Source organism: Apteryx rowi, unplaced genomic scaffold (genome assembly GCF_003343035.1).
Source record: "Apteryx rowi isolate R43461 unplaced genomic scaffold, aptRow1 scaffold_2, whole genome shotgun sequence".
NCBI classification, from domain to species: Eukaryota; Metazoa; Chordata; class Aves; order Apterygiformes; family Apterygidae; genus Apteryx; species Apteryx rowi.
In genome coordinates, this window is record NW_020448307.1 from 3,858,018 (window position 1) to 3,869,542 (window position 11,525).

The following is an 11,525-nucleotide window of genomic DNA, read 5'->3' on the forward strand; positions in this document are numbered from 1 at the left end:
TGAGCTCCCGCAGACCGAGTTTCCCTCCTTGCTCTGTCGCCTGCAGTTTTGCTCTTTGGGCGTCTCGGGCAGCGGAGGAAACGCGCAGTCAAATCGCCTTCGATACCGTTAGCATCTTCTGTTTCACAGCCGAAACCGTACATTTCCTCCAAAAATATTGACCCCCGCTGCCGCCGTGGTGACAGAGTCGCGCTCTCCCTCCGACCGCAGCCACGCGAGGAGGAAGCCGGCCAGGCTGCGGCGGCGGAGCTGCCCCGCTGCGCGGTGCTGCCGACCCGGCCCTGCCGCGGTGGGGTGTTTCCCTGTGTTTCGTACCCTCTGCCCTGGCATCTGCTGTAGAGAAACAGCCGGTTTCGTAAGGCCCTGGCTTCCAGGAGCTCATCACCCCCTACCTGCCCATCCTTCCCACCCATGCCTGCTCCACTTGGGCTGGAAGAGGGTCCCTTTCCCTCGCTGCCCGGATCCATGTGAAATGCAGAGAAAGTAATGTGTGAGTGAGAACTGAGCATGGACCCACGGGAGCAGCGCACCACCCGGCACTGGGTGTTTTTGAGCCAGTTTCTAGATGGAGTGTGAGCGGGGCACGTGCATGGCTCGGGTGCTGAGCTACCCTACGTGAGCGCCTCTGCCTTCCCCAAGCTCAAGGCTCGGTCCCGTGGCTGGACGTCTGGGTCTCCTTGCATCTGCCAGGCCTGTGCACATCCGTACATTATCACCCTAATTCTATAGTGTCCTTTCTCCTGAGCTTTTCAAGCTCCTTTAGGGACGTTAACTCCTTCGTTAGGTCTGCGAACAGTTACCAGGAGGTTAAAAAAGCCGGTGCGTCATCAGCATCGCCATACCTGGGTAAGATCATAAAGTAATTCGCCCCTGTTTCTCCTGGCTCTGTTCCCGTTTTGCGGATATTGGTCACTAATGCTTATCGACAGCACAATTTAAAGGCTATACCGCAATAAATACTGAAAGTTAATCTTGATTAATCACACCAGATTACCGGAGCCCTTGGCCCTGTTTGACGCCGTGTGTGCCGTGCTGCTCGGGCTGCGCTGAAGCCCTGGGAAGCAGCGACGCTGCAGTGCAGATCCGTGTGAATTCAGGCCATGGGCCTTTGGATGGAGCAGGTTAAAGATTAACTTGCTTATTGTTTCTGTTCAGAAGAAGGTAGGATAAAGGACCAGAACCAACCCCAAACCCTCTGCAGCCCACGAAGTTGTGCACTGACAGTGCCCAGACTGATAGGTGAAGTGTCCCGTGCTAGAGCAGGGCTTGCGCTGACCATCTCGGGCCACCTCGTCGCTGCCCTGCCGGTCTCGCGCTCGCCCGCTCGCGTCCTCGGCAGCCGGAGGGAGGGATCGCGGGTCGTTGCGGGCTGCGGAGGAGGGTGCCAGCCCCCTTCCTCCCCCCGCGCCGGCTCGTGGCGGCAGGGCTTTGTGGGGGACTGGTGGCTAGGCTGGTGGTCGGGTTGTGGGTTTGCCGTCGGTGAGCAAGACCGTGTCTCCGGAGGTACCCGTGCATCGCGCACGTGCTCTGAAGACAAGCCAGCCGTCTCGCCTCCTGTAGGGTCCTGGTTTTCGGAGCCAGGATAGAGCCATTCAGGCCGTGAACCGTTCACTGCGTGTTTTTTTCATATGTGTTAATGCAGTTGAGATCAAGAGCCCTCTTCTGTAGTGCTGGCATACGCCGACAGCCCCAGGCGGAGGTTTTGGTGCACCAGGACGGGGGACCTGCTTTGGAGCCCAACTTAAAGTGGAAACTCTTTCTTGTGTCTCTGTAGGTTAGAAACCTCTGTTACATGGTGACAAGACGGGAGAAAATGAAGCACACCATTTGTAAACTTCAGGAGCAGATCTTCCATCTCCAGATGAAGCTTATTGAGAAAGATCTTTACCCAGGTCAGTACCTCTTCCAAGAGCTTGTTCTCGCAGATACTGTCAATGCCATCCTCTGAAGCAAGCCTCCGGTGCCCCACCTAAAGGCAGTGAGAGCCGTCCCCTCCCTCGCTGTGTCATCTGTTGACTCTCCTAACATTTACAGTTTTGTTCAGAAACACATAATAAAGTCGTACCCTGGGTGACCGGAGTGTCAGAGATCCTTGTTTTCACAAAACCCTCTCGATCCTCCTCTCCGCAGGGCTCAGGCAGCACAACTAACCATTCGGTTAGATATTCCTATGAAAGCAGCGTTTCAGGGACTGGCATGGAGCTGCTGCTGCTGCTGCTGGAGCACTTTGTGCCGTCACCTCCCCTTTGGAAGGAGACTGCAGATCCTGGGCCCAGGGCTCCCGACGCTGGGGCTTTAACTGCGGCAGCTGGCTCCCTGGCATGCTTTTAGCAGCAGTTGCTTTGGATCCGCTGCAGTTGCCTCTGGCTCTGTCAGGAATCGAAGGTTAAGCTGCCGACGGGCTGGCTTTTACTCCTAGATGCCGTCTCCTTTTAGCTCTGGTAGTTTGTAATCCCCCCTGCTCCACGTCTCTGTTAGCGGAGAACATCATGCATGCTTCATGCGAAGCCTCCGGCGCCTTTTTGTTAAGGAGCTGAAATAAAGTTGGTTTCTTTCTGTGCCTTTTTTTTATTATTTTTTTTTCCCTTTTTTTAACGAGCAGTGCCTGAGCCCGCAGCTCCTGGTGCCTCCTCCCTTTCTCTCGGTGGCAGCGCAGGACCCGGACGCCGTGGCTGCCTAACAGTTTTTCCAGCAGCAGCATCTGGCGCTTTGGCAGGCTCTTCCGACGGTTGTTGTGTTTGTGGCTTTGGCGTTGCGTTCGAAGCCATCACGTGTTTGGGGTTTCTTCGGGAACTGTCTGGGCCGAGCTCTGCCTTACAGACGTTTCCTTTGGCTGGCGGGCTGGAGGCCGAGCGCTGCGCCCGCCGAGAGGTCCGTGCCTCGGATGCCGCGCGGATTCCTCCCGCCTCCCGGGCCGCATCCGGCGCGGGCTCAAGGATGCTTTAGATCTCGGTTCCTGCTGCCACAAACCACCGGCGGCCGTGCGCGTCGCTCTGCGCGCCCTGCTCCCCGCTCGCCCGGTCTTGCAGCTAACCGGGCTGGGCAAGCACGAGACGCGTCCCAGCAGAGCGCCGCGAGCTGGAGCCCCGTGTTACGTGTCCTGCGAGCGATTCCCAGCCCCCCGGGACAGCCGTGCCGGGCGGTTTCCCCCATATTCCCGGGGAAACGCCTGGCCTTTCCCGCGCGGGGCAGGAGGCTCCAGCCGCAAGCGTAGCTCTTGGTGGCCCATGCTGTGCAAGGAGCAGCCTCGCTGTTAGGGCAGGTTAGGAGCTTACCGCCCCCGAAACGGGGGAATTGGACATCTGGAAATCTGCCCCGGTACCTGCCTTCCTCTGAATGGCTTTAGAGGTCGGACCGTCCCACGCACGACTGCCCCTGTCCCTAACGGAGTCGTGAAGTTGGAGTCGGCAGCTCCTCGGCGAGGAGAGCTGGGCACCCCGGCCCCAGCGGCAGTCCCCATGGGCGCGAGGGCACGGGTGATGGGCACGTGGGTACGGGTGATGGGCCCGAGGCCCGGGTGAGAGGCTGACGGGTGAGGAGGAGCCGCGTCCGGGGGGTGAGGGCTCCTCCGCGTGCCCCGCGGAGCCGTGCGAGCCCCGGAGCCCGGTGCCGCGGAGTTACCGTCCTTGCAAACGGCACGCGTGTACTCGGGGAAAAACAAGCCTCCGATTAATGCAATGTTTGTTCTGCCTAAAGGTGAGTTACCGGAGACGAAGCTGTAGTTACAGGGTGATTCATGCGGCAGATCGGTATGCGGGCTTTGTAATTACTTATTGCATTTTGATGCAAATGTTATTTCCTCCTTCTCCGAATGGTTCGCCTTTGCCAATCATCGGTTTTACGATCTGAGCCGGCTGGAGCTGAGCTGCCTGTCTCAGGGGATGGGTTTTTCGGTTAGGGCTGCGGATGGATTGGCAGCCTCCGGAGCCGCGGCACTGCTGTCGCCAGCGAAGCAGCCCCGCTGCGGAAATGCAGGAATCCGCTCCCGGGCGCCCCGAGCCACGCGGGTGATCAGGCGCCGGAGTCCCCGCTCCCTGGGGAAGCTGCGCTCTTCCCTGCAGCGGAGGTCGCCTCCGGCCATAAACCGCAATCCCAGACGCGGGGAGGAAATTACGGGCCCTAATCCTGCTCTCTAGATACCCACGCGAATCGGGAGCGAGCCCGGAGGCGAGCGGCAGGTTTTGGGGTTTATTTTCTGTTTGCACCGGGTTGAAGCAGACAGTAATCACTAGGCTGAGCGGCTCGTGTTCGTGCGCCGGCTCGGTGGCGGCACCGGTCTCGGGAGCTGTTGTGCCCAGCGGTGCCTGAGCGAGCAGTTTCCTCTGTCCTGGGCACCGGGTTTCCTCCGTGGCTTCTCCCTCGTATCCCTCTCGGTTTGCCCCCGCGTTGGCTCCCAGCTGCGAGCTGGCATCACCCCTCGGTCTGCATCGTCCCTCGTTGGGTTTCTGCTTAACCCCACCGTGGAGGCAATGGGACGCCTCCGCGTTTAAGCGGGTCACTTGAGGGCTGTACAGGGCAGTAACTCTTCCCGCTGTCATCCCAGACGCTCCCCGTTTTAGCCCCTAATCCTACAAAACGCTCTCAGCGTGCACGCGTTTGCTAAGCCTCCCCGGTTCCGGCTGACAGCGCTTGGAGCCCTTCAGCACCTTGCAGGACGAGCCGTGCTCCTCGCTGCGCCTTGCACCGCTGCGGAGCAGCAAGGGGGGCGAGAGCCGGGGCGGTCGCTCCTGCAGCCGTCCCTCCGCGCGGCTCCTGGTCGGGCCGGTCCGCGTAGCTGGGATTTCGGCAAAAGGAAGCCATTTGCATTACTTTGCTCGGATGAGTCTGGTTTTGAACTGCTGCCACAGTAGTTACCGACCCAGATCTGCTGGGGTTGCTCCAGAGATGTTCTTGGCACAGGTGTTTTTGGAATGGCTCCCACATTAAAACTCAGAAGTAGAGGGGTTTGTTTTCCCCACCGATAAGTGATCATTTAAGCAGGAGATCTTTAATAAAACTAGTGAGAATTGCCCATGTAAAATGCACCCCCCTCTGTCTCCTGTTTGGGTTTTTTTTTGTTGGTTTTTGGTTTTTTTTTTTTCGCATGAAGTGGAAAGTAAACACTGTCTGGCTTTGAAACCCGGCTACTATTCTGACGGGTTCCGTTTCGGAAAGTAACATTCCTGTTTCTCTTTAGAACCCTTGCGCTGTCCAAACAAAGTTATATTTTTATTTTGCAAGTGAAGTGAAAAATGTGTCTGCGTTTCTGCAGCTATTTGGCAGGAATGCAGCAAATACCAGTCCTGCTTTTGTTTTTCTTCCTTTCGGCGAGTCCTTTGCTCGTGCGGGGCTCCTGGCTGGGCAACCCCAGGACTGCAAATGCTCCGTTAATCCCACCTTGGGCAAGTGCAATGCGGAGTCGCTCCCCGGCTCCCCAGGGCGTTTCCGAGGAGGGCGGAGGAGAAGTGGTTCCCTCCGAGCCGGTCGCTCCCAGCCCCTCTGCCGAGGCTGTTCCCGGTCCCGCTGGTGGCCGGTGCAACAAGCTGACGCCTTTCCGTCGGGAACCGCATCGAATCCTTAGTTACTGCTCTGAGAACTGGGCGGCTTTGCAGAGTTGACCCAACGGCCAAGCTGTGAAAAGCTTCATGTCTCACCTCCGGTCCCCGCAGCCATCCAGACTCCCAAGTTTGGGTTAAGGGCAATAGTCTTCCCCCTCCAAAAATTAATAGAAGCGTTAGCATGGACTTCTTTGGGAGAGTGACCTAACGGAGTAAGTAAAAACCTTCGGTGTATTTGGCTTGGCAATGCAAGCTCTGCTTTCATAGACTACTTATTTGTCCTGTTTACCCAAGAGGAATAAATCCGGCCGGTTAGGAAATACTGATTTTTAGCTGAACATCTGCATAGCTAAGAGTTATATTCCTGGCTTTCCATAGGCAACGTTGATCATCTTTCCTCCTCCAGTTAATGTTCAGTACGCTGCTTCAGTTTTGCAACTTCGGGGGGTTTTTTTCATCACTGCGCAGTATGAACCCGAGCAGTTATCGCAGCCAAAAGGTCAGACCAAATCAAGGTCCGTGTTAAAAATGCTGCCAGTCCCGTTTCCGCCAGGTTTGCTTGGCATGGCAGCGGTGGTGGCGGGGGCCTCGGCACGGCACCGCGGGATCGGCAAGCCCCCGGGCTCCTGGCCAGTGCCGGGCCAGTCCGCTGCCTTCAGCAGCACTTTGCCTGTGCCAGTGGCAAATTCACCAACCGAGGCTCAAACGTCTCTTTTGTGCAACCTGCCGGACTCGGATTTCTTAAGCGATAGAGACTTTAGCGTACGCGCGGCCCAAAAAGAGCCGCTGCTCCGCAGGGAGCCGGTGCGCGGCGGCGCGCGGGAGCTCGGCAGGTCTCGCAGGTGCCCAGGGTAACTTGCTCACCGCAGCCTCCCTCTTACGTGCTCTCACATGGAGTTTTCCTTTCTTTCTAAAAAATGCCAGAACAAACTGGGAAGAAGACAAAGGGTAAGAAAAGTGACCCGCGAAGGAAAGGAAGAGATGGTAGAAAAAATAGTCCCGAGAAGACAGAGAAAAGGAAATCGGTCAACGAAACTGTGTTGGGACAACTGGGTAAGTCTGATTTTTAGGGCCGCGGCGTTGGCCCGTGGCGCTGGCGGCCCCCGGCTCGGGGAGCAGCGGGACGGAGCGCCGCGCGCGGTGCGGGCGGTCCCAGCTCGGCCGGCGAGACCGCTCCGGTGCGGGGGGTGCCAAGCACCCGCCCCGAGCCCCGGGGGCTGAGCCCGGCTGGGGGCATGCGCTGCAAAAATAGCACTTACCGCTGAACGGTGACTTTATTTTATTTTTTTTTATTTAATTTTTTTTGCTTTCCGGGGATAAAATCAGACTTACCCGCTCCGGAGCAGTGCTCGTGCTCCGTGCGCTCGGCGCTGTCGTTGCGGCGCTGCCGGTGAAGGAAGCGCGTAGGCTGCGCGTTTTAATCGCATGGACCCTCCGTGCACCCGGGTGGGGGAGCCTGGCAGGCAGCGAGCGCGCTCGTGCTCAGCCTCCCGCGGGGGGACGGAGGGGGCCGGCCGCCGGCCCGGGGAGGCGCTCGGAGACTCGGGGGGGGAGCTACCTCTTTCCCTTTAGAAATGCAGTTTTTGTGCTCATTTTGTCCGTGCCATTCCCAACCGCGGGGACGCCTGGTTTTCTGGGGCGCTTTCTGCCGAATGCAATGGGAGTCTTGGAGAGAGAGAGAGCGAACTTCAGCGAGCCCTGCAAAACCGGGCAGCGGGGTGGGAGAGGGAGCGCTTGGAAAGCTGCGCCGAGGCTTTGCAACCTCACGGATGTCGCAACGAGCTTGGGGCTTCGCTTGGGGCATCGCTTGGGATCAGGGAGGGCCCAAGCTCCCTTGGGAGCTTCCGAGGAAGGAGAGCTGCATTGCCCCCTCAGCAGGCAGGTAGCGGCAGGGACTGGGTTTTTTTTTTTTCCCTAAAGGGCTCATGGAGAAAAGCCAAGCGGCGCAGGAGGTGGCGAAGGGGCAGGGGTAGGACCCGGCACGACCTCCGCACTCGCCTGCCCTTGAACCGCCCCGGCGTGGCGCACGCGGTTTTGCTCGGGGCAAACGCAGCCAGTCGCACGGATAATTAAGTTCTGATGTTTTCCGTAAAAACAGGCGGGTAGAAAGCCGAGAAACCGCACTTCGGGCATTCCAAAATTTGCCCCGCTGACTGTTCTTGGTGGATGTCCAGTCCGGTGCAATAGCCTGCCCGTGGCCGCGAGGACGCCCCGCCGGAGGCCTGGGGAGAAGCGGGAATCCCGGCCTCGACCAGGCGTCTCGTTGCAGCGTGCGACCGCAGGGTCCCAAGCGCCTCGCAGCGCCCGAGAAGCCCTCGGCCGAGCGCCAGCGCTGTTGGCAGTGGGTGCTCAGGGTTTCCTGGGGGACGTCCCGGGGCCTGAGCTGGTTCACCCCCCGGCGATGGCTCATCTAAATTTTCCTTGATCCGTAAAACCAGCTGTAGCCTTGAACTGGTGGGTTTCCATTATGGGAATCAAAACCGGTTGTGCTTGTGCAGGTGTGTCTCTCGCTAGGTTTTAGAGTTGCTTCTCTCTCTGCTGCTTTGCCGCATCCCAGCCCGTAACGTTCCTTCTTGCCCTCTCCTCAGACACAATTATAGGAAGTTTTTCGGCTTTTTCCATCATAGCCTGTCATCGCTGCTCCTCTTCTTGAGTTTTCACACCTTTGAGGATCTGGAGATGGTTCTCAAACTCCCGTGCCTCCCGCGTTGCCTTTGCACATGTATTTAGCTGGCTTTAAACGGTCTTTGGAAATCGGTCCCCTTCACCCGCTTGCCGTCGGTTCTGTCGATCGTTCGGGCACCACGTGACTGCGAAGGACACCGGCTCAGCAGGAACCCCGTCCCCCGCCGGGGCGCGCCTGGGCTGGCGGTCAGGGACACGTGGTCAGGGCAGGTCTTCGCAGCAGCCGCTTTCACGCGTTTTCCACTCCTTAACTCTTCACGGGATAATTCAGCAACTGTGTCGAGGCCTGAGCCCTGCTCTGTTAGGATCGGCTGAGTTTTTAGGGTCATGTTAGAGAGTTAGGTGAGCGCAGCGTGTTGCAGTCACGTAAAGGTGGGGCAGTCAAGACTATTGCCGAGCTGTTTGCGCTGGACCAGAAGAGCTTTCTGCTGCTCAGTGCCCGTCTCTCCCGCGCACCATACAGGTGTGTTAACGGCTCCTGCCCCTTAGGAATTTGGCTGTATCTGGAGTAGTTCATCTTCATAGCAACAGGTCAAATCCCGAGGGCCTGCCTTCATCCCCGGACTTGGTGGAGGAGCAGAGACCTTAGTGTCAAGCTCAGCCTCAAAGGGGTCTTCAACAAGGGTTGAAATGCTTGAAATGAATGCGCCAAGGTCATTCCTGTTGCGGCTCTACAACGTGTTGAAGGTGCCGCTCGCTTACATTAGATGTATTTAAAACAAAATGGGTGTAGTCTCGCGTATCAGTCTGCGTTTAAAGAGGGCTCGGTCTCCTTTTAGGACGCTAAGGAACATTTGCAGTCGCACGAGCCAAGGGAAAGCCTAAGCAAAGGCAGGATTGCTCTTGGTGTATAACGAGGTGTGCCCCGTCGGTTGAGCAAGCTCGGAGGCCTCTGCTGACTCTGCAGGAGGGGAGGTCACCTGGGCTGGCCGAACCTCACGGTTGCATGTGAACATGTTCTGCAGCTGTGCTGTGAGGGGCTGGGGCACACTCACGCCTTGCAAAATTAGTCTTACCGATTGCATTTATTCCTGATGCGATTTAAAGCAACCCTCACACCAGTGCAGTGCAAACCGGCTCTCAGAGCCGACGCAGCAGGCAGGAGCCCCAGAAACTTGTTGCTCAAGAGGCCAGATGTTGAAACGGGGGAATTTGTTTGTGCTTCCCATGGGGAGAGGGTGGTAAAGTCCCTCCACTGTGACGTTTCTGCCCGGATCGGCGTGAGGGTTGCGCCCTTCGAGCCTTCCTCGTCCGGGAGCGGCGGCTCCTCGGCGAGAAGCTCGGCTTGCTGCAGCAGCCGCCTTCGGGCTTTCGAGCCGTCCCGCCAGCCTTCGCCGCGCTCGGCCGTGGAGGCCCGCGAGGTCCAAGCAGGCTCGCCCTGAGCCCGGCGTGCACTGGACTAGGGGCAAGGCCCTTCGAAGAGCGTCCTCGTGCCATTTCTGGGCTTTGCCCATCTGCTCTAGAAACGTTCTCCTTTCCGATGCAGAGCACACAGCAAAGACCTTTGCAGGGCATCGTTGCACGTGGTGCATTGCTCAGATCGCTGTCATGCAAACCCGTATACCTCAAATTAACCGTTGGTACTTGAGTAGGCTGCCTTGTCTTTTCCCACGTGGCGCGTTGCACTTGACCTTTCAAACATTTCAGTAGCACCAAAGGGCTTTGCTGAAGTCCGCATGCCTCAGTTATTGCATTATCAAAGGGAAAGCTGGACGTTTCTGACTTCTGAGGCAATTCTCTCTGTTTTTATTTTTTCAGGCTTGGCGACTTCCTTCCCCATAGACGGGACCTTCTTCAACAGCTGGCTAGCCCAGTCGGTGCAGATCACGGCCGAGAACGTGACCATGAGCGAGTGGTCGCTCAACAACGCCCACCACGAGGACAACACGCCGGGCCTCTCCGAGGAGCTCCTGCAGGACGAGGAGACCTTGCTGAGTTTCATGATGGATCATTCTCTGAGGTCTCCCTTCAAGCAGAGCGAGGCCACGAAGAAGGTGAAAAGCAAAACGAGAACGAACACTAAGAAAAAACTGTCCAAAAACAGCCTGAACGCAATCTTCAAGAGTCACCAGGAGGCTTCAGAGCAGTGGACTAACAACGCGAGCGACTTGTCGGACGACGCGGCGAAGCCCCTCGCTCGCGATTCGCGACCCAGCAAGTCGGAGAAGGCGCCGGCCAAGCTTCCCGTGGAGCGCAGAGGGACTAGCGACGCGAGGAAGGCGGCCAAGAAGGGAGCTGCCGCCAAAGCCGGCGACTCGCCCGCCTCTTCGGGCGCGCGGAGCTCGGCGAGCCACGAGGAGGAGACGGCGACTTGCCCCCAGCCGGAGCCCAGCCCCGCGGTCCAAGTGCCTGACTCAGTAGGTAGCCCGAAAACCGTAGTGAGGTTCAAATTACCAAAGGAGAGCCGAGGGACTCGCCGCTCCCAGCCCGCCAAGCCGGAGGCCCCGAGCGGGCCCGCCGCCGGCGAGCGGCCCCAGGCCGTCTTGCGCCATTTGGACGCGGAGACGGACGGCTACTTCTCGGACGCCGAGATGAGCGACTCGGACGGGGAGGCGCGCGGCGGCCGCGGGCCGCGCGGGCAGCTGGAGGCGGGCGGCGAGGATATCGTCCGCATGAGCATTTTGGCGTCCTAACGCGGCCGCGTTGCCCGACTGTGACGGCTCGATGAGGCCTCAACCCAGTGACAACTGCCATGTCCAATTTCTGCCTGGTATCACAAACGAGGGGGATTTTTAACGTGTGTATATATAGTTTCAGATTCAGCACTGTTGTCTTTCTCTTCTCTATATGCCTGAGATAGAGCTTCAGCTTCACTGACGTAGGTTACTGTGACCCTAGTTGTCCCCTCTTCGTCCCCCGCACGTCCCCGGCAGAGGCGCAGGAGCGGGAGCCGGCGTTGCGTCCTCCCGCGTTCCTGCGGGGACGGCGCTCCCACGGGCATTACGCGCAGCCGGGCGGACGCGGGCGCCGGCACGCGCCGAGCGGGGCGACGTCTCCGCACGCGCGCAGGGAGGAAGGAAAATCGGCGATGCTAAAACAAGGAATAAAGCACAAAAAAGCCTGTCGGAGGAAAGCGCTCGGGGTGGAAGAGCGCGGCGTTAGCTTTGCCTCCTTAGATTTGTTTTTTTTTTTTTCCCCCCCTCACCTTTCCGGTAGGATCAGGATGCGTCAGCGGCGCTGCGGGCAGGTTGCTCCCGAGCCGCACACCCTCCTCATCCTCCTCCCAAGCAGCCGGCGGAGTCGGCGCCGCGCCGCAGACCGCCAGACCCCCACAAAGGTCCCTCGAAAAAACAGAATTGGCTC

At 58.5% G+C, this 11,525-nt stretch overlaps 1 protein-coding gene across 6 annotated transcripts in view; it reads left to right on the plus strand.

Moving 5' to 3' along the window:
• The window catches only part of JADE2 (jade family PHD finger 2), a 114,142-nt gene extending 103,158 nt beyond the window's left edge, over positions 1-10,984 (plus strand). For 4 of the 6 annotated variants that reach the window (XM_026063299.1, XM_026063300.1, XM_026063301.1 and 1 more), the window contains exons 11-13: positions 1,775-1,892; positions 6,462-6,590; positions 9,981-10,984. In XM_026063299.1, the coding sequence (XP_025919084.1) occupies positions 1,775-1,892; positions 6,462-6,590; positions 9,981-10,855 (1,122 nt within the window). In that variant the 3' untranslated portion in view covers positions 10,856-10,984. Of the gene's footprint in view, positions 1-1,774; positions 1,893-2,130; positions 2,559-6,461; positions 6,591-9,980 lie in introns of those variants that run through there. The other 2 variants (XM_026063302.1, XM_026063303.1) reach the window with 2 other exon arrangements.
• The last annotated feature ends 541 nt before the right edge of the window (positions 10,985-11,525 follow it).